This window comes from Sardina pilchardus, chromosome 13, assembly GCF_963854185.1.
Source record: "Sardina pilchardus chromosome 13, fSarPil1.1, whole genome shotgun sequence".
NCBI lineage: Eukaryota > Metazoa > Chordata > Actinopteri > Clupeiformes > Clupeidae > Sardina > Sardina pilchardus.
Window position 1 is genome coordinate 1,692,118 of NC_085006.1, and position 26,185 is coordinate 1,718,302.

Sequence of the window (26,185 nt, forward strand, 5' to 3'; positions counted from 1 at the left end):
AATGCTGCAGTTAAACTCCTCATAAGAGAGTGTAGGAAGACTGAAAGAAAATGGCGTAAATACAAACTTCAGATCCACTATGAAATCCATAACAATCAAACAAGCTAATAGGCTAACTGAACAAAACACCATGCCTGCCTCTATAGGTATGGTGAAGGGTGTGTGATGATGTGGGTACATTTTAGTTCTAAAGACCAAGGGAACTTTATCAGGATGCATAGTATCCTGGATCCATGAAATAAGTGGCCTTTAAAAATAAAAAACTGCCTAACCATATGTGTTAAATTCCCATAGGGTTACATAGGGGTGCCAATATTTTTGACCCCAGTATTTTGGGAAGAACATTTATTTATTTATGATACATTATTCATTCACAAAGAAAATTGGCGTGTCCTTAAAGGTTGGATTTTTCCTAATTTTATTACTTAAGCCATTAAAATCAATTTCCAAAAGATGATTTTATATTCCTCTTTTTAGTCAACTTTAGCATGGGGTGCCAACAATTTCAACCATGACTGTATATTGTTTTGACATGAAAGGAACACATTTTTTCATATTAAACTAGAAAAGCACTCAGAGAGCGCAGCTACCTCCGCCTGCCTTCTTCTTCCTAGGTTGTCATACATTTGAACCTAAACTATTCAGATCGCCACCACGTGGCCATAGCATGCCATTACACCACTAAGCTAAATACATAAACGGCTCCAGAATCCCGACAGAATTACGGATTTTATCGTTTCTTCCTTGGGTCATGCCTGACATTCGCTGAAAAGTTCAGCGAAATCCATCCATTACTTTTTGAGTTACCTTGCTAACAAACAGACAAACAAACAAACAAAAACAGACAGACAAACGCCGGTCCCCGATGAAAACATATACCTCCTTGGCAGAGGTAAACTATGTTAGAGTTCTCAACGGGCCTGAAAATTACAACCTGACCCGACCCGGTCCGTGGCTTTCAAAGCCCGAGCCCGATGTAACCCGACACATAAATTTGAATTATCTACCCGAACCCGGCCCGCAGCCCGACGCCGGCGGTCGAGTTTTCCTATGTTATCTATGGAGACGGACGGTCGTTAAGGGCACAATTATGTGCAGTGGCCTACCTAGCCCACATAAAACCTAGTGAAACGATATTTTCCAAAATAGAAACATGATATAAATGAGAAAACTTCAAATGCTTCATGATGAGTTGTTAGCTATTCACGAAGACGTATAGCCCAGCAACAATAGGCTACTGCCATTTTATTTTGTTCAAGGAGACAGCTTCTTAGAACTTGCACAGGAACTCATAAATGTTGGTGCAACACATGACAGAGCTGCCGCAAGCTCTGTCCTTCCATCTCCCGTAGCGTCACGTCTATGTTATGTGGCTGAATAATACTTGGGAGCACTTTGACTTTGACTCTTGCACTTTCAGTTTCACTTTGGAGTGAGGATATTACTGAGCTGGGCCGAAGTGCTCCCAATTGTTATTCTGCCACACAATATAGTTATCCCTCTTACCTGCTTAGAAATGGACCATGTTTTATTTTGTCTCACCATACTTGGTCGTGTGACTACTCGTGTAACTGTATTTTAATAGGGAAAACATGGAGGTGTTTGGTCGCTTCTAACTTCATCTCTGTTTGGATCCTAATGAATAAACTGGGCTAGCTAAGTGCTATCAGAGTAGCAGCCTTTTGGAGACAAAAAGCTGACATCAAAAGTAGCTTATATTTTCCATGAAACAATCAAATTGGTCACTTCCAACATTTGATGCTTGCTACTATTTTTTGCAGATTACATTCTGGTTTTATATACATTCCTTCAATGTTCCAACTTTTTACAACAACTTAAAGACAATTTAAGAAATGTTTCATATGTGGGCTGAAGTGAAATGTAATAATTGGTATGCCCTTATAATGTAGAAATACATCTTTTATTTGAAATGTTATCCAATAACTAAATGAGAATCAAAGATTCTAATGTGTGGCTTTTTGATGAGAACAAAATCTATCCCAAATTCAAACACGGCCCCCAGCAATATTTTTCTTAATAACATTCTTCAGCCATAAATCATTCTGTGGTTTACATGAAAAGTGCAATTCTAAAAACACATTTCTGTCTGCAACATAGATAACAAGAAATTTAACATGGAACACATTTATGGTCTTTAAAATTTCTAACATAGGCAAATCTCTTCTCACACTTCTGACAAAAATATGGCTTCACACCCGTATGGACTTGCATGTGTGCTTTCACATTATTAGTCTGGCCGAATCTCTTCCCACAAATATCACAGCTGAAAGGCTTCTCTCCAGTGTGTACACGCTTGTGTCTCTTTAAATTCCCAACCATACGGAAAGCCATTCCACAGGAGTCACATTTGTATGGTTTCTCCCCAGTATGAATGCGTTCATGCACCCTCAGTGAATTAGACAGACTGAAGGACTTTGCACACCAGCCGCATTTGTAAGACTTCTCTCCTGTGTGAACCTTTTGATGAGTCGTACATGCGCTTTTCTGAGCAAAGGCTTTGCCACACACTTGACATTTAAATGGTTTCTCTCCTGTATGGAGTTGCTTATGGAGTTTCAGTGAGGCCACAGAACTATAGCATTTGCCACACACATCACACCTTTGAGGGTTTCTTGAACTTTCTAAACTGGTTCTCAGTCTTTGCTTGTGGACTCCATCATGTGTTAGCATGTGATTTTTTAGGGCATAATTGTAAACAAAGGTTTTGCCACAAATGTCACACATGAAAGGCTTTTCACCAGTATGCACCTGCATGTGACCTTTCAAGATACTCCTCTGGTTGAAGCTTTTGCCACACACCATACAAACATATGGTTTCAAACCTGTATGAATCAGGTGATGTCTTCTAAGGTTTACAGCCAGCCCAAACCTTCGTTCACATATGTTGCACTTATATGGCTTATCACCTGTATGAACAACCTGGTGCAACCTCAGTGTGCCTGGGTTCCTGAAGGCCTTTGGACACTTGTCACACTTAAAGGGCTTTGCCTCTGAATGAACTCTCTCATGCATCTTAAGCTGGCCTGACTGAATGAAGCCCTTTCCACAGGTCTCACACATGTAGGGTTTCTCTCCAGTGTGAATTCGCTGGTGGCTCACCAGACTCCTGTGGATAGTGAAACCTTGGTCGCATATTGTGCAGGTGAAAGGCTTCACTTTGGCATGTACAAGTTCATGTAATCGCAGAGAACTTTCTTTGTTGAACATTTTACCGCAGGTCTCACAGTTGTATTTTTGATCATGTTGCATTTTGTGTTTGTTAAGAGCTTTCAGATGCCAGTACTTCTTTCCACACAGCGCACAGCTATGTGGTTTTTCAGGTTTTCTGTGGTTCACAACAGCATTAGATTTACTTTGAGAGGAGAGGTCTGGTGGAGTGAGACTGATGCTTACTACAAAAGCCTTTCTTTTGGATAAGTTATCCCTTTCTAGCAGACTAAGTACAGCTGCATCCTCTTCAGCAGCCCTGTTCTGGGCATCAGTTTGGTTAGCATCAAAAACATCTTCTTTCTCTGCAGACAAATACAGAAAAAACATGAAGGGAACATAAGTAAAGGAATATTCAAACAAAAACTATAGCTATAAAAGTCCTATACAATTACCACCTCTGTTAATAATGGCCACTTCACTTGACTCATCTTCCAAATCCTTGCTTATGAGGACCGCATTTGAGCCAATTTGTCTTTCAAGAAGCTGCATGAAACAAAGTTTACCCAGAATTAATCAACAGCATTTCATCTTAACATTGGGAAGTGTGTAAAAACTGACATGTGTACTAGCCAAAACTAGATCAATGTTGGTGAACTTACTTCCTTCTTAGCGGTGCTTGTCTTCATCAGACTAGATTCTGGGATGGTCTGAGAAGAGGGGGGAAATATCAAGCCTGGGGACATAATTAAAGCGAAAAAAACTTCACCTTCAACATACAGTACAGCTATATCACTAGCATCATCCACATGAAAACATTTTTGAAAACCAAATTTTTCCTTTGCGTATTCAAAACGTAACGTGTCCACATTACTTTGTTTCCAGAAATATCCTCGTCCATACCGAAATCAAGTGAAAATGCAGAAATCCAGACCTCCACTTAGAGCCTGTTACTTTTAGATAATTTAATAAATAACATTTCAATAGCCTACCTTGGAACACCAGATGATTAGAATGTTATTGTATATCTGTATTATATTATATTATATCTTAATTTAAGATAGAATTCAGGAGAATACACTGAATTTCTGATATTCATTGCAGCACACTTTATGCAAATTGTAGCCAATTATTCTTTATTATACCTCTAGCTCTAGCTAACTCTTCAGCTGTCTGGTTGAAGCCTGGAAATATTGTAAACAGAGCAGCATAGTTGACTTTAGGGGTGGGAATCTCTTGGCACCTTACAAAATTATTTTATTCCGATTCAGAGGCTAACAATTTGATTCTAAACTGATCAATACATCTCGATGCTTCAGCTGTCTGGTTGAAGCCTGGAAATATTGTAAACAAAGTAGCATAGTTGATTATAGGGGTGGGAATCTCTTGGCACCTTACAATTTGATTTTATTCCGATTCAGAGGCTAACAATTCAATTCTAAACCGATAGATACATCTCGATGCTTCAGCTGTCTGGTTGAAGCCTGCAAATATTGTAAACAAAGTAGCATAGTTGACTATAGGGGTGGGAATCTCTTGGCACCTTACAATTTGATTTTATTCCGATTCAGAGGCTAACAATTCGGTTCTAAACCGATTATCGATGCATCTCGATGGAATAATTTTTTTGAGTTTGCTTATCGCTTCCTACTTTTGCAGTGGCGTTTTCTCCCAGAAGCCAAGGGAAGCCATGCTTCCCCTATTTCGTCAGACAATCGCTATTGTAAATACAGCACTTCATTTAATCGTTTTATGGTTTTGTGCATTCTTTCTGTGCCGTAATCTCCCGTTTTCATTTTGTATTTTGCAATGAGTGAAACAGCGCCCCCATAAATTGTATGCATGTGAATGTGGTGAAACACAGTAATTACACTCCCGTCGTCTCCAAGTGGCACCCAGCTCGAGTTGGATTCCTTATCACCAAGTAACGTGTAAACAAAAAAGACGATCAACCAATCAAATTAGGGAATGTCACGGTCGCGGTAAAACTGATTCGTCAACACCTTAGAAAGGGAAGCCATCCGCCTCGTCTTTCCCTTTCTATCAGTCGTTTCGTTAGGTGCGATAATTATGAGTTTCATCGAGGTCAGATCACGTTAGCAAGTGTCTTTAAGGACAGAGGAGATTTGGAATTGTTAGCAGGCCTTCAATTTTATTTTAGTAAACAACTACTTCAACAATGACTTAAAGCCAACAGCAGTCCACTGCTAAATCTGGAGGTTCGAGGTAGAAGTTTTTAGGACTTTCAAGGGAGGGAGAGATAGCCCCTGTTTGTTGCGAGTTACGAGTGGCAGTAGGCTAGTCCAAGCTGAGTTGTTAGCTTACATTGCCGTGACAATGCGTGTAGCCATATAGCTTATTCATATCTCCGTAGCCTACGCTATGTCTACACATAGGCCTAGTGTAGTGATGACCGAGTAACTTTGTATGGAGATGTGTGAGGGAGGGAGAGAGACAGCGTTGCAGTCATCAATGTCCCTCGTCCAGTCTGTTTTGTATGGTCTGTTGGTTAGAGTATATCGCTATGCATAGCGCAAAATGTATACCCCCCCCAAAAAAAACAAACAAACAACAAACAAACAAATAAAAAAATAAATATGCATTTGTCACTTGGCTTCCTCAGGAATTTTCCTTACGCCTCGCCACTGTACTTTTGTGATGATCATTAAAGAAAATGAACAAATAAATTACCTTCTCTTGTTATTAGAGAAAAAGCCTATTTCCCGCCACTATCCTCAGGGGCCTGTACTACGAAGGGAGGTCAACCTACCCAGATGTAACCCAGGGTTACTTTGCTAAACCGTGGTTGACAAAACCTGGTTATCTTCATTGGTGTTATTCGGTACTACAACGCTGAGTAAGAAGTTGATTTGTTGAACTGGGGTTAACCTTATCGGAGTTGGTGCGCGTTCACATAAAATGGGAGGGTTGCAGCGCAAAGCCACCACTTTTAATGATGACGCAATCACGTTATTTTACGGATAAGGAATGGTCAATGATTATAAAAAGTTGCAAGGAATTAAAAACCCACTCTACGACACAAATCAAATACGTCGGCAGCAAACAAAGCAAGACAAGGCTGTTGGCAACGTATTGCAGATCGGATTTATGCATAAGCAAAGTTTTATTTCATGTTCCTCAAATTGCCTATGTGTCACGGAGGATTAATAGCTTGCGGAATGTCTGAAATGTGTTGAATTAAATACATTTTGAGTTCATAAGAGTCCTACAGATGCAACACAATTCAAATCATGTAGATTAATAAGGATAATTGGGTAACACTTTACATTAAAGATCGGTAATAAGTGGGTAATGTTATGGTAATATATGTATGCAATTTAATGGTAATAATATTTTTAAACCACATATTACAAATAATGAATGTGTAATTTCTAGACAATTACTGTGCAGTTACCATATAACAACAATGCAAGTAACTTGGGTTTAAAGGTAAAATAAAATGGTAATAACTGCTGTAAATATGTACTTTCTGAGGCAATAAATATTTAGGATTTACTTATTGTCACATAATATGTGACCGGTTATCTGTTGTTATGATGAAATAAATGAGGTCATTTCACAATAGCTATATGGTATCAGGGCTGTAAAATACTGTTTTGTCTTTTCCAAAGGTTTTCTGTACGGTGGGGAGTTGTTGAAATCCTTTCGAAAAGACAACACAGTATTTTACAGCCCTGATACCATATAGTTATTGCGAAATTACCGTATTTATTTCATCGTAATAACAGATAACAGGTCACATTTTACCATCAAACTAACTACCACAAAAACTTTGACCATTGTGTAATTGTGCCATAACACTTAAAAGTTACTATGTAATTTAGTCCTTCATAGCACCATCATCTTGGTATAATTACATATTATGTCACAATAAGTAAATCCTAAATATTTATTGCTTCGATAAGTACATATTTACAGCAGTTATTACCATTTTATTTTACCCAAGTTATTTGCATTGTTGTTGTATGGCAATTACACAGTAATTGTCTAGAAATTACACATTAATTATTTGTAATATGTGGTCTAAAATTATACAACAGTTAGGTCCGGTCGAACGATTTAGCTATATCTGATTGGACGAGACGCGTTCTATCAGTGGTGATATTAACCGATATCACCACTGGTGACTCTTCACAGCTAATAATCACTCCGCGACGGTTGATTCTTCGCTTTCATTTAACCAGAGTTAGCAGTTGCATAGCAACCACAAGCGTTCTGAGCTAGGCCTACTTCGCATAGCGGAGGAACTGGGATAAATAAAACGATGTCAAATAATAATTATCCGTCCTAAAAATGCACTCGGGTATCTTTTTTTTGTTGCCAATGGAACTGTTGTATAAAAGCATTATCACACTCGTGGTCGTGGTGTTGTTGGCCAATATCGCCACGGCTGTAGTTACCTACGGCACTCAGCCTTCGGCTTCGTGCCTGCGGCGAACCACAGCCGTGGCGATATTGGCCAACAACACCACTCCCACTCGTGCGATAATGCTTAAATATTATTACCATGAAATTGCATATATATATTACCATAACATTACCCACTTATTACTGATCTGTAATGTAAAGTGTTACCGATATTTGAATGTTTAGCCCCATTGACTGATTTAGTGAATGCCTAATAGCTGTGAACATTTTAGATGCAACGGCAGTGCCGCTGGCAGCAGGTGTGAAAAAGAAAACTTCTCCTTTTCCCCCTCTGATAACTTTTGACTCTGCCTTGTCCTACACAGACTTTGCGCACACACATGCACTAGTTTTGTTTTCATTGTTGTGTATATGTATGTGTGTTTGTATGTAGGTGTCTGTGTTGAACTGTTGATTTTAACAGTGGTGTTAATGGTACAGCCCCCCCCCCCCCCACACACACACATCCTATAGTGGTTCAGTCCAACACTAATTGGGTAATTGGTTAGCCTATTTAAGGTAGGGCTCTTTCACACAGGGGGAGAGACATATGAGAGACTCACACGGGAGACAGGGAAGTTGCAAGGAAGAGCTGGAGGTCCAGAGAAAAGGGAAGCCCTGTAATTATTTGAAGTGTAATAAGTTAACCCGTGCTTGCTGTGAGGCGGGGAAGTCGGTCCATAGTTATGCGAAGTCGCCTTGTGTGGATCTGTTGCCTAGTTCTGTTGCCTAGTTCTGTTGCCTAGTTTGTTGCATAGTATGTTGCCTAGAAAAGGTGTTGCCTAGAGGACATGAAGAGCCCTGTGTTTCATGCCTGGACCCTGTGATTCCCTGATCTGCCCGTGGAATAAATTATATTTTTTGTATTTGGAACTGCTGTCTCCTGCCATCTCCTTCCTCAACACCAACACATCCAGTGTTGTACCTCCCACAACGTGGGGTGGCCGCCTCGGTCCCTCACAAGGTGAAAATTAAACTCAAAAACATTCAGAAGGTTTATAGAGGCCTAGTTATAGCTTGCTTTCATATTTCTTAATTATGAAAATATGTTATATTGCCTATGCTTATAGCCTCCACTTTGCCTTGATGAGCTGACAAATGCAACAAATTCCCTCTGCTGAGAATGTATAGGCTATCTTTCATAGAGAATATTCTATATATGGAGAAAGATTCTGGCGGTCTTTAAAAACCCTTGCCTTGCGAAGAGAGCCGCTTACAATTTGCGCTCCAATAATGGATCTTCCAGGTAGCCTATGTCGACATTGTGGGGTGGTACTTCGCCTATAAAGGGTGTGGTTAACGCCACACGTGATCAACTTACTCTCGAAGTTATCCAGCTAAGCCAGTAACCCCGCTTCGTAGTACAGGCCCCAGGTCGGGCCCTTGAATAAGCATTTGTTTTTATTACTATTATTGTTATTATTTTTGAATCATTACTAGCCTAATTGAGGGGGGAGAAAGCTATGCCATAATCAGAAATTTTATATTTACCCTTTGCACATGACATGAATTGTTAACGCCACAGCAAAAGACAAATCGAATCAATAGGCTGTAGGGCTGGGATAAACAATTATTTAGATATTATTTATTCCGATAGAGATTTACCAAGTATTCTATAAATATATAAGGAAACCATTGCTTGAATGTTTTAACTTCTCTAATGAAAAAGGCACGCTTGCTGATTCCCAAAAATAAAGTGTAATTTCATTGCTACTAAAACAAGACTCAAATGGCAAATACAAAGACCCCAACCAAAACAAGCCCACCAAATTTGGTTCATTTTTGTGAATGTATGTGTCCACCACAACAGGTAACACACTAGGTGGCGCTAAAGAGTCCCTAAGCCACACCCTCGGCCAGAGCTCTGTCTCTGAATAGCTATAACAAAACACATGCCCACCAAATTTGGTTCATTTTCGTGAATGTACGTGTCCACATGTAGCTGCCAAATTACATCCAATTCATAACCTTTTTTCTGCCTATAACACCAACTTCCTGTTTCTTAATAAAACGCCATAATTCAAACCTTCGCCATTTCAATATACTTCGAAAATTAAAAAATCTGGTTGAAATTCCTCTTGAGCAACCCCTCAAGATCATTTTAGTGCTGATATGACAAGTGTTTCAAAATACATGATGTGCAAAAATCATAATCATAATCATAACTCAAATTCTTGTAAGATTCACTAAGTAGTTTAAATGTGAAAGTTGTTCAGATTAACATAACACACATGTCCACCAAATTTGGTACATTTTCGTGTATGTATGTGTCAACCACAACAGACAAAGCGCTAGGTGGCGCTATACTGTCCCTGAGCCACACCCTAGGCCAAAGCTCTGTCTCTGAGTTTCGAGTGCAATTCTACAAATGACTGCCAAATTACATGAGTTTTTAAGGCATGCCAAGTTGGTGAAAAAAGGCCAAACAGGTAAGGAGGAAAAAACTATAATAATAATAATAATCTGAGCAAAAACAATAGGGCCTTGCACCTACGGTGCAGCCGCTGCTACAGCGGCCGCACCTCGGTGCTCAGGCCCGAATAATAATAATCTGAGCAAAAACAATAGGGCCTTGCACCTACGGTGCAGCCGCTTCTTCAGCGGCCGCACCTCAGTACTCGGGCCCTAATAAGCATAAAATGCTGGTTGTAAAATGAGATTACTTAGATTTAACTTTTTATAGCCTCAGATTATATTCCTTTTTTTTGCAAGTATATTTTCTGGACATTTATTCAGATAGAACAGTGAAGATAGACAGGAAGCGAGTGTGCAAGTGAAAGAGATGGGGAGGGATTGGGCGCAGTAATATCTTCACTCTTGCACTTTCAGTTTCACTTTGGAGTGATGATATTACTGCGCAGAGTCTAAAGGCCTATTCGGACGGGATTAGTTTTATGGGGGGACGTACAGTAATGCAGGTTTATCATATGACCTCTGTAATATAAATGTCCAATTCGGACGGGACTAGACATCTCTGTCATTTTACTTGACATGGGAGGAGTAACTACGTTTACGTTCTGCCGTCACATCTTCGTCGCTGTGCACGTGATACTTTGCGTCAGGTACGTGCGGCATTTTCAGATTTGAAAGACTACAAGTTGGTTAAACTAGCAAACGTTAGCTTTGTGTTATGCCATAAGTAGTTTGAAATGGCTAACAATATCAAGCTAATAGGCAAACTAGCTAACGTCCTATTAGGAGCTACAGCATGTCATGTTTTCATTCAGACTATGGTGGAATTGTTTTCCAATCAGGATGTGACGAAATATTACAGACATCTTTACAGAGGGTCGCGTTCGCACGGGATTAATATTACCTAAGGTAATTTCTCCGGACCGTTTTACGGAAGGTAAAAGTGTCTGTAAATGTCACCGACATACTCCGTTATGTTTACTGACATGGCGCGTCCGGACGGGACTACATTACCTGGTAATTATTACTTTACCTGATGTCACCCCATAAAACTAATCCCGTCCGAATAGGCCTTAAGTGCTAAAGTTTAATATGAAAAAACGGTGAAGTGTTCCTTTAAAAACCTAAATGTTTTTTTCATGTTGTAAGTCGCTTTGGTTAAAAAGCGTCAGCCAAATGAAATGTAATGTAATGTAATGTAATACAGTAAAGCGCAAACACAGGTGGGTTTTAGAGTGGGGTGGGCCCTCTCTTTTAAGTCATAACACTGCTGTTAGTGGCGTTTCATAATGCTGTTCTCCACACTGTTTTTTTTTTTAATGTAAGAGCTCATAGATGCATAGTAGATTTAGTTATTTGCTATCATGCAGGGCAGCTAATCAAACATGATGCCTGGAACGCGTCAATATAATGTGTTACTTTTTCCCCCGAGCCCGGTGGTGGGGATACGTGAGCCGAGTCCAGGATGTAGTTGGTGGTACGCGGGGCAAAAAGTTTGGGAACCGCTGGTCTAGGCTATGGGCCCCATGTGTCTGCCAATGGGCCTGCACTTAAAGATTGTGCTGATACCTTTTGCACCCATTTTTGTTGCCCCCCTAATAGGCCAAATGCCCCCACAAAGATGACATCCTGGCAACCCCTCTGTTAGTATTATTTCTTATCATTCTTAATCCACAGGGTTTAATATGACGTTGGTCTCCCCTCCTCAAAGTCTTGCACAATAAATTGGAAATGTCACAATGCACTGGTTGATAATTAACAGTCTATTGATTATTATTGTAATGATGCTATCCACATGCCCAAAACACACGTCTTGGCATAGTGCCACCATCTGGCAACAGAAAAAAAAATCTATTTCACTGGTCTTTACTTCAGAATTCCTAGACGTTTCATCAGATTAATTTCATGTTTGGTGTAAAATGAACTAGTTCAGTTCAAGTTCACAGCTCCAAAAATGAACTAGTTCAGTTAATTTTTTCAATATGTTGCGAATTATACTCTTTTTTTTTTTTGTGAATAGCCGATGATCCGTTTTTTTTTTTTTTTTTCATGGTTTATTTAGATTTTTCAGTTACAAAAAATGCAATGCAAAAAAATGAAACTGTAGGAATAATATGCGAACTATACTCTTTTAAAATTGCAATTATTTCATTAGCCATTTTCAGACAGGTTTTTTTTTTTTGCCGGAACCTTATTGAACGAGATTAAACAAGAGTAAACGTGACTTTCACATACACCAGAATGAACCCATTCACAGAATCGTTCATCAGGCAGAAATACAGTTCGTTCAGTTCAAGTTCACCAAAATTATGAATGAGTTCATGAACTTTCGTTCAATGAACGCGTTCAGGCACAACACTGGATGCTATATTATGAGGGGGGTAATGCCCCCCCCATGTGTACTTCCAGGGGTAGAATGTCCAGTCAATAGCTCAGAGAACTTTTTAGTCCGAAAACAGCTATAGAAAAAATGGAAGAAAAGTAATCAAACATTGGAGTGAAGCGAAAGTGAAGTGGATGTCAGCTTGAGAATTGAGCTAGGGAAAGTTTACCTGCTCCTGTTGTGCTGCTGTGTTCAGTCTCAGGAGGGACTTTGAGATGTGCTGTGTCCTTCAAGTCAACTTCACTATTCTTCCTCTCCATGTTTCTTAGGGTCTTCTTTAGGTTTTTATTCTCCTGTACACTTTGCTGACACTGCTTTTGCAAAACTGCACAGCATTCTGTGAAAACTCTGCTGAGCTTGCGTACAGCCTCTTGTCCCAACATTCCCAGTATGGAAGCAATAAGTGTCTGCAAAGTAGTATACAAATATGAATCAGTTGCGCGTACATGAAAAACCAAAGACAATTCAGTCTGTAGTTGACATTAGGAGCTGTTTGTTGTGGTAATGTGGTGCCCCACCACAACATCTACAGAGCACATCCTCTGGCCGGTGTGCATCGAGGATAAACCATTTATTTAACCCCATGAGCTCGACAGACGCAAAGTGCGTCAAAAAACACACCCATTCTTCTCTGTTACATTATATTGCACGAAAGAGCAGAACCGGGGCTTTCCAACGACACTAGTGACTTGTCTGTACGATCAAGTATGAAAATAAAATAAAATCATGAAGTTAAATCAAAGTATATCATATTTACAGTCTATATTGCTCTGCGTTCACCCAGGCATCCAGTACTCTCGCTTCAATTACTCGCGAACCCGGCATCGCACAGATACGCATATCAAATGTATCATTGTAAGAGCCATTCACACTTGCTACATATTGTTTTTTTCAGCACAGTCTAGGCTACCCAGATCTGCCACAATATCATGTAAACTTGCATTGATTTGATTTAGATTTTTAAATAATAAAAAATTAAAAAGCATACTATACAAATTCTTACATTTTGACGTATATCTCACCACAGCAAGCTGACAGCTTGACATGACTTGCATGGTTGTATAGGCCTGACTGTCCTGAAAATTGCAATATAAGAACTATGGTGGAGGTATACTTTGGGGCTGAGCAATTTTACAGAAATATGTGGTGTGTGCCTTCCAGAAATAAATGCCCATTTTTATTTAGTGATGAGAAATGACTTTTTGACACTTTTTGCGCTCCATATTTGTGACACTGATCTGACCTGACTTGTTTGCGTGGTAGCACACATGACGTGCACAGATGATGATTCTCTATAATATTTGTTTTTACTGCATTGCAATGAACTAAGTAAACAGTCAGGTCCTGTGTAAGATTTGTATGTGCTTCATTTAGCGGAGAATATCTCAACTGTTCTAGACTAATATGACCCCATTGAACAACATGGGATGTGTGCCAAAATCTCTATCCGGGACGAAAGTCCTGAAAATGACCACAATAGGTGACACTATATATCACACTTTTACACTAGAGGTGAATGGGACTCTTTTTTTCCTTTATAGATATCCTCATAAACTTCTACCAGATTAATGTTCATATTAAGAGAAATACTTCTTGTATTACACTTTGTCTATTTTTTTTTTAAAAAATATGCAAATGAGGCAATATCATTAAATATGCATACACTCTTGAAGCAACAGCTTTTCTGAGGTGATCTCAATGTTTATCTGACCATGTAATGTAAGAATTCTGGTTTGATATTTGGGGTCTAGCAGCAAAGCTGCAGAGTTTCGATATGCATAAGCATTCACTCAATACAGGCAATCAAAATTGACTGCGAAGCCGCCAAACAGGAGGTGAGCTCCTATCTCACCAACGCTTTGATGTATTAAGTCCAAACATTGGTAAGGGGACTCGTTAACTGATTGTGATGATGCACTAGGAAATTGGTATCGTTTGGACTCTGTGCTCTGTGATACAGGAAGTAAGTATCTCAGTAACACTTTGATGTACGAAGTTCAAACTTAATACGTGGACTTGGTACCGGATTGTGAGGGCGTGCTAGGAAATTGACATTATTTGGTGGGACTATTTTTCCCTTTATAGATATCCTCATACATTTCTACCAGATTAATGTTCATATTAAGAGAAATGCTTTTTGCATTACACTTTAAAATATTAAATGTGCAAATGAGGCAATATCTCATTAAATATGCGTAGATACACTCTTGAAGCAACAGTTTTTCTTAGGTGATCACACTGTTTACAATGACCATGTAAAGTAAGAATTCTGGTTTGACATTTTTAATTGTTTCTGTAGATGTTCAGTGTGGATGTGTGTGTGAGGAGGATGTCCTGTGTTGTGCTGTATGGAATTATAAATACAACACTGCAAAAAACTGCTTGTCTAATAAAATCAAACTAATCAATTCTCCCTCAAAACAAGCAAAATTATCAGCAGTGCAATAAGTAAATTTGTCGTAAAACAAGCACAAATATAGCTGCAAGCAGCAATGTGGGGGCCAAGCAGGCAGGTCAAAAGGCCAGAGTTGCCATGGTAACTCAATGCTGTTCAGTCAGGTATATAATTTTAAGCAGTCACAAGAATTTTGATGTCAAACAACCCAAGATTGGCCGAGATGCAAGCCCACTTCCTGTTTGGCGGCTTCGCCGCTATTTTCGATTGGCTGTTGCGGGAGAACGGTTTAAGACATCATTACGAAAACCAAGGCCTATATTAGGCTCGGGCTGAAGATCATCCGTGTGAAGTTTCGTGCAGATCGGATAAACTTTGTGACCTGTGGAAATGTTTAGGGGGTTTTGATTAAATCCAATATGGCGGCCGAATCAAATAGGTTGATGTCACAAATTGAGCTGGGTCAGCCTAAGGACCTCCCACAGTATAACCAGACACCAGTAGCAAGTTTAAATTCCAAACAAATCAACAGCTACAGGCCAAAATGTCTTTTACTAATTGCAGCGCCCCCTAGAGGTCAAAGGTCACCAAATTTCTTTAGCCTCCTCCTGATGGGGTCTTGAGTCCATGCACCAAGTTTGGTTTTGATGCGTGCAAGGGTTGCTGAAATATGAGCCCACTTCCTGTTTGGTGGCTTCGCCGTGAATTTCGATTGGCTATCACAGGCCAACGGTTAAAGTTCCGAAGACAAAAAGCACGAGCTGAATAGACCATGGTCTGAGGATGCTCTGTGTCAAGTTTGGTGTCGATCGGCCCCGGCAGTGGCGCAACTGGCTGGGGCACCTGCACCGTACGCTGGCGACCCGGGTTCGATTCCCGCTCCGTGGTCCTTTCCAGATCCCACCCCGACTCTCTCCCACTCGCTTCCTGTCATTCTCTCAACTGTCCTGTCCAAATAAAGGCATAAAAAGCCCAAAAAATAATCTTAAAAAAAAAAAAAAAAAAAAAAGTTTGGTGTCGATCGGACAAAATTTGTGACCCCTGATACATTTTGAGTGTTTTTGACAAAATCCAAAATGGCGGGAAATCCATCATGGCGGAAAATGACGTCATAGGGTGCGTTGAACTCAGGCAGGTCCAAGGAATCCAACGATACCTGGTTTTTGAAAATTGGCCCAAGGGTTCAAAAGTTACGTGCGTGAACGCACGTCCAACTTTGACCTTTTGGTGGCGCTAGAGAGTTCGAGATGCCGACATGAAATTTGGTGACATGAATAATGGGACTGTCCCTAATCAGTGTGCCAAATTTCACAACTTTCCAGTAGTCGGTTCTATGGGCTGCCATTGACTCCCATGGCGGAAGCATAATAATAAGAAAACTAACAAATACAAACACAATGGGGTTCTCGCAGCTTCGCTGCTTGGCCCCCAATTATCTGCCAGTGCAGTAAGTGAATTTGTCTTGACTTGAAAATAAGTCAAACTCTTCCTAAATTAAGTCAAAATTATCTTATGAGAGAGCTAGGGATGTAACGATTACCGGTGTGACGGTAAACCATGATAAAAATGTTGATGATAACAATTACCGCGTTCATTTCGAATATCATTATTATCACGGTTGATATTACGGTGTGATAACCGCGTGTTTAATTCCTCCCAGCTTCATCCGAGCCTGCTTTTGACACAAGCTGGGAGGCTACTATGAAACAAAACTTTATCTTACTAATTCTGTTTTCTAATTGATGGATTTAACCATGATTCGGATAAGGCTACACCTGCTTTTAAAGGGCGCAACATTTTCACCCCAAAACGTGCGCTGTATCATGTAGCCACTCTGCGTCTTTTTATGTAGGCCTACACGTTCACATTAAATCTAGGCTATTCCACTAACGTTATCAGGAGAATGCCGTAAAGTTTTATGTTGAGCGCTGGGTGTCACTCATTGGATATAACAGATATACCAAACTCCAAATCATAAGTTAAGCTATAAGCAGCCAACATTTCCAACCAAGGAAAACGTGAGCACAATGCCATGGTAACCTACCTACAGTAGGCTATGGAATTTAGTTCATTTAGGCCTACTGTAGTGCTTAATTCAATTTCCGAAAAAAGCTACACAGCCTATTGGCAATCTTTTCCATCAAGGTAACTATCCCGTTAGCTCACGCATCATGTCTATCATTAGGCTAATGTACAGTAGTAGCCTAGTGCTCACCAAAATCATAGAAGTTAACATTGCAAGACACTTATCTTTTCTATGATCCCAGCAATATTTTCTTTGACTTGTTAATTTTTTGAACATTCATTTTATTCAATGAAAACGGATATCCTTGAACTATGCGTGACTACTTTCCTAAAACCGAATGAAGGTTAATATAATTAGGCTACTTCACGTATCTCTTAAAGTGACAGGCTCTCAATTTGACCTACACAACACCCCTGTAATGTCATTAAAGAAGTGTAATAGTTTAAAAATCAATATGAAGTATTCAAATTACTGAATATTTTTAGGTATAAGTAATTATGCAGATCCTAACATATTCTAAACTATTAGCAAAATATACAAAGTTTATGAATTCAAAATATGCAATAGAAACAAGACAAGCCATTTTCTGTGTGTGTGGAAGGTTGAGCAGAGACTAGGATTGCCACTGCTGTGAATGATCGGTATCCTGCTGAAGGCAATAAGGGTTTGTCTTTTAATGTAAGAAACACTTTTTTAAACTGAAATATTTCAGCTTGTCTACACCCATCAGCGCTTTCTTAACATATTGTACACACAATTTTTAAAATACCGCAATAATACCGAAAACCGTGATAATTTTGGTCACTATAACCGTGGGGTTAAATTTTCATACCGTTACATCCCTAGAGAGAGCACTAGGTTGTATGTTCATACTTAAAACAATACCAAATAAAGATTTTTGATCTTAATATAAGATTATTATAGCAGCTTTGGGTCCAAGCACAATTTACAGTCACCACCCTGGTCTTATGCAGAATGCTTATGGTTTTGTGAGAAAGGGCAGTTTATTAGTAGCCTGGTCCTAACCATCCCATAATACTACCATTTCATTTCGTATTATGGTCTGGCATTTCTTTGCTCTGAAGCGCTTGCAGGAAGCGGGAAGTAACGCCCAGTTCTGGTTTGAATTGATTGGATTGGAGCTCTCACCCAATCGGCGATAGTTACTCATAACAACATAGCGCAGGCGTTTAACGTCATCGTCACGAGCGCCCTCCCCCTTTCGCCCCCACCAACCCGTCTCTTCGTTTATTGGCTGCTTTCTGGAGGGGGGGCGTTCTGTTACAATTCTACCGAGCAGAATGCTCCACAGAGGAGCACGGCCAAACTCGTAGTGGAGGCAATCCTTGGCCGGAAGTACGTGGATGGCTCGCGAGGCTAGTTTATTAGTCCCTGAGATTGGAATATCAAAGCCTGAAGGTTTTCCAGATCTCTGCTCGTGTGGCAAGTGTGCACACAAGAATGGCTATCCCGGTCACGTAACTGGTATCCATTGCTGCAAATGCAAAATAGGATTTTCACATCTACTGTATTTCCTATCACTGAATGAGTTCTCATCATCATCCCCCATATCTGGACTCTGTTGAGAAAAAGTTGAAAGTTCGACCTTGCAACACAGGGAATAAACCTATCGTTCTGTGTTTTTCTTTTTAAGTTAACGTTCCAATGATAATAGGAAGGTTGAATATAAATGATCTGTATTAATCAAATGCTTGTATTCTTTCTTCTAAAAAGTCCCTTGTTCGTATATTGTATTTGTAATTCAATATGGCGTAACCCCTCACACACACAATATCCACACTGAACATCTACAGAAATACAATTGCAAGCAGCAACTTGCCATGGCATGAGCAAGCACTCACAGCAACTTTCACGGCAATTGGATAAAGAATGGTTGAAATATTAGCTTACTTCCTTCATCACAGCAACCCCGGAGGTCAAATGATGACACAAACCTTGCATGTCCGCACAATGAAGTACCAATCCCCCGTAACAAGTTTGGCCTTCATACATCAAAGCGTTGCTGAGATATGAGCTCACTTCCTGTATCGCAGCCCGCCCTATGGATGCCAAATAATTCCAATTTCCTAGCACGTCCTCACAATCAGGTACCAAGTCCACATATCAAGTTTGAACTTCGTATATCAAAGTGTTGCTGAGATACGAGCTTACTTCCTGTATCACAGCGCCCCCTAGAGAGTCCAAACGATGCCAATTTCCTTGTGCGTCATCACAATCAATTAACCCATTCACGCCGTATGCTGCGTAGCGCAACATTCTATCTCCCGCTGGTTGCTGCGTAGCGCAACATTTTTTCGCGTCATCGTTTTCAAGACAAGTGTGGCATATAACTCACTGTCATTGGTTCAAATACACATGAGGTGGGCCTTGTTTATTTGGCAAAGCCCACTTGGCAACCAAAATGTACTGTGGTTTGCTGAAAATCATGTCAATCAATCAAACATACACGTGCAGTTTTGTTTATGTTTTTAGCGGTAAACAGTTAACTAGCGAGAACTAGCGATAATTGACCCTTCCAGAAGTCCCGCCCTCCATAGTTACTGTTGCTACGCCTGTCAAACTTTCGCACCTTGCCCGTCTATTACAATGGAGGAGACACGGGATTTTTTAAACAAATGTAATTTACAAAGACATCGCACCACACTGAAAGCTCATATTTGGTCACTAGCGAGCTACATCTGTCCTCTGTCAACTACAGTTGCATTTTCAGCTCTGAACAAAACCGTTCATGAGTTATTCAAGCAAAAGTCTAAGGTACGCGTTGTTTTCGATGGTTCCTCCAGGCTAGTACGAATGAAACCGCCGGGGGACAAAACTAGCATAACGTTTTAAGCTATACTTCCATAACGTCAATATTTGACAACATAACATGATTGGTACTTCAAATAGGTATTATTTTAGACAGAATTGCTGACGGGCTATACATACGTCTCGTTGAATGTCTGTTAAGAACGTTTTGCCGCCATCGTGAAACGTATCTCGCGGTTATGGAAATATCACGCAATATGCAAAATGTAAAGTTAGAAAAATACGTATTTGAAACTATATCATGTCTTTATAGTTCAACATGTTATTTCACCGTGATTTCACGTGTTTGGGGGCACCACACATCCAAATAAATGCCCTTAATGGCCCACAGGCTGTGCAGTCTCCATAGGTTAACATGGCAAAAACTCGAAAGCTTGCCAGGCCTTGCTTGCGTAGTTACGGGTTGCTAAGCCACGATTGGCCTGTGGCGGTTTTAGGGCGTGGCTCTGGAAGGGTCAATTAGCAATAATGAATATGGAGGATTTTGACAGCGAGGGAAGTGATATTGATGTAGATTGTGAGGTAGAGTGTGAGGGATTTGACCATGTGGGACACTGACGAGGAGGAGGATGATGACTTTCGGGGATTCCAGGTTGACTGGAGAACCAATAGTTACGAGCCTCGGAATATGAAGCGGTTAACTCGCACACCCGAGTTAAATACGCTCATTTCCCACCTCCCCTCGAGCAAAACAATCGATATTTACCTTGTTCCCGTTCATCCAGCCATTCTGTGAGTCTGGCGATACAACTTTAAGCTTCAGCCTAGCATAGATCATTGAATCGGATTAGACCATTAGCTTCTCGCCTGCTAGCTTCATGTTTAAAAGTGACTAAGATTTCATTTTCCCATTTAAAACGTGTCTCCTCTCAAGTTAGAAGGTGCAATAAGACCAACTGAAAATGAAACCTGCCGTTTTTCTAGGCTGATTTGACATGGAACTACACTCTCATCTGGCGTAATAATCAAGGCAACTTGCAAACTACTGGCACTACTACTGCTTGTTGTCTATGGGGACTGTTTTCAGATGCTGCGTACGATATCACTGCGCCTATGGTACGTTTGCAAGTTGCCTTGATTATTAAAAGTTTAGCTGACACATTCAGGAAGTAACGGGCCGTATTCGTCGCAGTTCAGCAAGCAGTGAACGGTAAGTGAAAATATATACGTGTAGTGAATTGACATTGCCTTAATCATTAGAGACGTTCATGCTCCCAGGTCACAGAGAGCTTGTCGTCGCAGACGGCGAGTGTAAAGCGGAGCCATGTCTGGATGTCACGATAAATTTACTTATTTTTTTCCCCTTTACACGTTCTTGCTGGGAGGTTAGGGGAACGTTAATGCAACCAAATATTGTAACGTTCCCTAAAGGGTAGGAGAACGTTCTGCTAACCAATATAAATAACCAGAAAAAAACGTTGTATTTTCGTCAGGAAAACTTTCCTGGGGAACCATGGGGCAACTTTCGCTACTTTCAGGCAACGTTCCCCAAACCAAGAAAAAAACGTTCTATAAACGTTCTCCTAACCAGAAATTGTTTAGCCTGACTCTCGCCAGACCCTTGTAGTTCCGCCATGCTCCACCAGAGGCGTTTCGCTGAGCTCCACACAAGGGTCTGGACTCGAGGGCAATCCAAACTCCTTTCCTGCGAGCAAAAATTGATCATCCAATCAGGAGTGTTTGATTCAAACAACAATGGCGGCACGCAGCGAGGAGTCTTGTGCTGACATTGATTCTGCTATTTTAACCGTTTTGTTGAATCTATCGAGTATTCATTCTTTAAAAGATTAACAGAGAATAGTTTTGAAGACATTTATTGGTGGCAAGGATGTTTTTACTCTTCTTCCGACCGGGTTTGGCAAGAGCTTGAAGAAGCCTAGCACGTCATTCAAGATAACAGGCAAGTGGTTTATCAAATCACATGCGAGGATGTTTTAGAAGGACCCGCCTTCATAAATATATCTCCTATCGAGAAGTCCCAGATCCTTGTGTGAAGCAGACAGCGAACTACAGGATCTCGCGAAAGTCAGGTTAGAAATTGTTAGCTGGGATCCTAGATTTTATTTTTGCATGACAACCTTTTACAGCAGCCCATAGAGCTCGTAAGTGACGCCATTCAAGTTCCGGTACATTTCCTGTACATGGGACCTCAAAAAGAAATTCTGATGCATGTAAGTCAATAGCGGAATTAAATAATTTTTTTGGTCCCGTTTGATTTGGGTCATAAATAACACATATGCTGTTCCTGAAATTTTTATAGAATTTGTAGTACCGATAACGTAACAATCTAGTGGGAAGATGCTTGATACTGATAAGATATTTGCGGGAGCACTTAACGAACTACAGCAACGTCACCTCTCAACGTCGAGGTGCGGGAACAGAGCATCCAGGCGATTAGCTGTTGACGATTGTTAGCTGCTAATCGAGTTAGCAGCTAAGTCAACTATAAGTTCATTTCATGTGCATATATCTCCCACCTGATAAGTTTTATCCAGCTACTCCTGCTATTTTGGTCTTTCGGGAACCACTGAGGAGCAAAACAAACAGGCATACTGAGTTTAGCACAAACTACGTTAGCGATCTTACTTGGAAAGGTACTAGCAGAGCCCCTTTAGGGAGAGCCGGTCCACTTCCTATTAACTCCATTGTACCGGATTGTTCCTGCAATCTGTTGAAATTCCGCTAGGGACGTTGCCGAGCAAGTGATAAATGAATTGTGGTCTATGGGGCTAAGCGGCTAGAACTCGTTTTTTTCACAGTTGACAACTTCATTTCTTAATGTACATTGTCGTAGTAGCTACCTGAGTATAGGTTTTCCACTGGAAATGAAATAAAAAGTCACTCATGTCCTTTCTGCTTTTCATAGGATGGGCCGTTTTCCCTGTAACATGCTAGCATTTAGCTCATGGATGCTCGCGACACTCGCGACCGATTACGACCGTCGTGAAGCTGAACCTTCTTTTAGGTCTATGGCCGTAAAGTGGTTCGCTTGTGTCACGTGACATGAAAACTTTGAAAGGGTTTTTAGGAATAACAACACATATTGAAAATTTTATTGGTCAGCTGATTGTCAAGTCAAGTTATCCTGCATCGCATGCATTAATGCAATTTTAGGAGAAAAAATTATATAACGACAAATGTGGTACTGGGGGGTTCAGCTCCATTGCTACCCATTCATTCATCACTTGCTCGCGATCGCCCTCTAGTTGCAGTACCATGCGGAAGTATTTCGCTAGTGGTCCTTCTCCCCTTATTAGACATTCTCTGGTACTAGTGTTGAAAGTTGGAGGGACAATGACAGTGACGTGACTTATGCGACAAATGTAGTCTGTTATCCGAACGTTATTTTAACATAATTTATCTGGACAATCTCCGAACAAATTGACAATGTTTTTGCATGAACATTTCATATTTAGTTCCTAAATCAGCATGTGTAATGCAGGTCATACAAGGACTGGGAACAGAAGATATCTATCCCCTCTCATGTTAAAAGATAGAAGCTTAAGGTCCCATGGGGAAAACGGAAGGGGAAAAATCGGGGCGTGACTTAGGCTACGAGCTCTATGACTGTAAAACCCCCTTTGCCCCCCTGGGTATAAATATTATCTGATCCATCTTGCTCCGCTCTAGAATCTTTGCTGTACATCAACGGTTAGCTCGTTGCTGATCAAAATACAAGTGGAGCGCCATGCGGTTTTGTACATGCATTGCAGCCGTATAACAGTGTTTTATAGCTCTTCGAGTCACGGTAAAATGTCATTTTTGGTAAGACACACTTGTGGTATGGGTGCTTGCGTTTCTTTACGAATCCTCCGTCTTATTAAGTGACTCATACACGGAAGAGGGCGACGTTCTGATAAGTTAGTGGCTCTGTACATTTATTGTACTGCCTATGATTTTTTCCTCAGAGCTAATTGTTTGGCGCTTCTTAGTTGTGAGTGACTAAACAAATACGGACAGTGTGCCCTCTTAAAACATGAATGTTGTAACTTACTATTTTATGAATACGTTTAAACCTGAAGACATTTGTTGATAAAGCAAAGGCAAAGTTAACTTTACTCACCATGTGGTCCTTCCTCAACGCCACTGTATGTGACAGGGCATTGCAGGTCTCATTTGCTGTTAGTTCACCATCTCCGCCTGACGTTACAACTCTGGCGATTTCTATCATGGCAACATTAACTAACTCCTTAACAACAACAGTAATTTCAGTTTGGAAGACATCTGGAACTGCCATATTGTACTATGTATTTGAAAATAAACGCCCTGTCGTCAAAAAAACCGACGTGAAATCAAAGATATTGTCGCCATGACAAAGAGTAAATGGCGGAGAAAGATATTTCATCCGGAATCACTTCCGGGAATCCAAATAGCACGAGGGAGGGGGAACAACGGAGTCTGTTGCCATGAATGCAATAGGGAGGGAAAGTAATCTCATCGCCATCTAGCGGTTGCGTTCCTAGAGGCTAGCGGGAGGGGATGGGATTTTCTTTTAGAAAAAATACATCTCGGCCCATGATGGGAACTTAGTTAAATGCCCTCAATATGCTATGCATTTAGGTCAGCTCTATTGCTTCTAGTGGTCATACTTTATTTTTTAGGATCAGTTTAATTGTTTTGAGTTTGTTTGTAACATGGTGATAACGAACTACAGTACTAGCTACAGTAGCATTTGACGTCACCAGTTTGGGCGCTTCATCTCCAACTGATCAAAACGGCAATTTGCTGAACTGGCTTTACATATTTTTGTAATAACAGAGAGCGATGTAAACCGCGTGGTAATTACCTTTATGTTGGGACAACTTGTGTTGTGCTCCTACTCACACAAGAGCTGGCAGTAAGTCTGATTGTCTACTAACTAACCAACTAGCTAACAGGCTAATAAACAAACCATGCTAGGCGAGTAACGTCGTGGAAGGGTGTCACGTCACTTGAAGTTGTAGTCCATTTATGAAATGAAACGAGCAATTACGTTTTTTTTTATTAAGGCGAAATAGGGTCTGATAGTTAGTAGATTATTACAGTATGAAGACTGAAAAATATTTTTGGTGGATAAGATCGCTGGAATAGCTGCGTAGTATTTTTTTGAAAAGTCGGTTTATGGGACTTAACATTAGCTGCTCTTCGATAGGAACGCAACCACTTGGGGCGCTGGTTTTCACTTTCCCTCCCTATAGAGAGCCGAAGTCCTGCCCCTTCCGTTTGCCTCCATGGGACCTATCTTTGGATTTTTTTTTAATGGCAGTCAATGGAGAAAAATAAATTATTTTCTGGTCCCGATCGTCTTGTGCCTTGAATTACCCATATGATGTTTGTCAATTTTAATGACAATTTTTCATGTAAAGACATTTGAAAAGTATGTCGTAACTAGTGAATTACAACAATGTGAAAGATCGTGTTTCCAACGACTACAAACACATCAGTCGCGTTAGTGACGTTAGACCAATTCATAGCCACGGGCGACAGCAACAGGTCTTATTTGAGCTTCCCCCTTGCCGATGAAAATATCATGAGTCAGAGGATTAAACACATCAGATAAGTTGTATTTCATTCATAGACTGTACAAACACTACTGTTAAGTGACTTAGCTGGCAGCAAGATGTAACCGTTAACTAGCATAATACCTAGCTAACTAGCCAGCCTCTTATTTGCTAGTTGGTGACGTGCATCGTTTGAGACGAGACATGTAGTCCACTGAAGGGATTCGCACAAAACTTACATAACTTTTAAAGTCTAACGAAAAACAGAACTTTATTCATGTGAAAAATTATCTTTTAAATTCCCACACATCATATGTGAAATGCACGGTCCAACTCGAACGGGACCAAAAAATAATTGTTATCTCTCCATTGACTCCCGTGCATTAAAAATCGTAAAATAGGTCCCATAGACCGGAAGTAGAAGGGCGGGACTTCGGCTCTCTATGCTGACGGTATGGCGACATCTGGAGGAAAGGAGCGTAGTGAGCTTCAGGCGGTTGGCAACAACTGGGCTGTGAGTGGTCAAGGGTTAGGACAAAGATCGTATAGTTACTATATAGCTTTATAAACCGTCTCTGGTTAGGAAGTGATGATTCAGGAAGTGAGAATGGGGAAATGGATCTTGGACGCGGGAGTTTCGAAGAAGAGTGGAAATTAGTCAATAACAAAAAACGCAAAAATAAAGATAGAGGCGAATCTGAGAGTAGTGACATTGACAAAGAAATTAAAACGGTGAAACGGAGTGAAGATGAGATCAAAGTATTTATCAAACTAGTGCAGTGGTTCTCAAACTTTTTCTTTCATTCCCCACTTTGATCAAGGGGGCTTTCTCGAGCCCCACCTGACCTGTCCATCATCGCTCTATAGAAAGTATAGGTCAAGCTCAAAATTGTCATATTTATAACGTCACTTGCTAAATATAGGGCCTACATCAGTAGGCCTAACAAATAACAGTTAGGCTACTAAAGATAAATATCAGTTCAAAAATAGAGAAAATAAAAATCTAAATCAATGACCAATAAAGTCAGTTTTTTGTCATTGACAAGGTGTCAATCCTTGCTTCA

General features: G+C 40.4%; 1 protein-coding gene across 1 annotated transcript; it reads right to left on the reverse strand.

Annotated features, from left to right (window-relative positions):
• si:dkey-182i3.8 lies at window positions 1-23,978 on the reverse strand. Its single transcript, XM_062552365.1, has 5 exons — window positions 23,705-23,978; window positions 12,561-12,798; window positions 3,831-3,904; window positions 3,627-3,714; window positions 1-3,533 (listed from the first exon to the last, which is right to left on the reverse strand). Exons 1-5 carry the CDS (start codon window positions 23,876-23,878, stop codon window positions 2,131-2,133), a joined length of 1,977 nt encoding a protein of 658 aa, XP_062408349.1. The 5' UTR covers window positions 23,879-23,978; the 3' UTR covers window positions 1-2,130.
• Between the last annotated feature and the right edge of the window lie 2,207 nt (window positions 23,979-26,185).

What these genes read in the sequence shown, in the direction of transcription:
- si:dkey-182i3.8 (XM_062552365.1), bottom strand. Translation starts at nt 23,878, where the DNA reads ATGGCAGTTCCAGATGTCTTCCAAACTGAAATTACTGTTGTTGTTAAG. An exon ending in CGTTGAGGAAGGACCACATG is followed by an intron (nt 12,799 to 23,704) that starts GTGAGTAAAGTT and finishes ACTACTTTGCAG; the next exon opens with ACACTTATTGCTTCCATACT. An exon ending in AGTGGCCATTATTAACAGAG is followed by an intron (nt 3,534 to 3,626) that starts GTGGTAATTGTA and finishes ATTTGTCTGCAG; the next exon opens with AGAAAGAAGATGTTTTTGAT.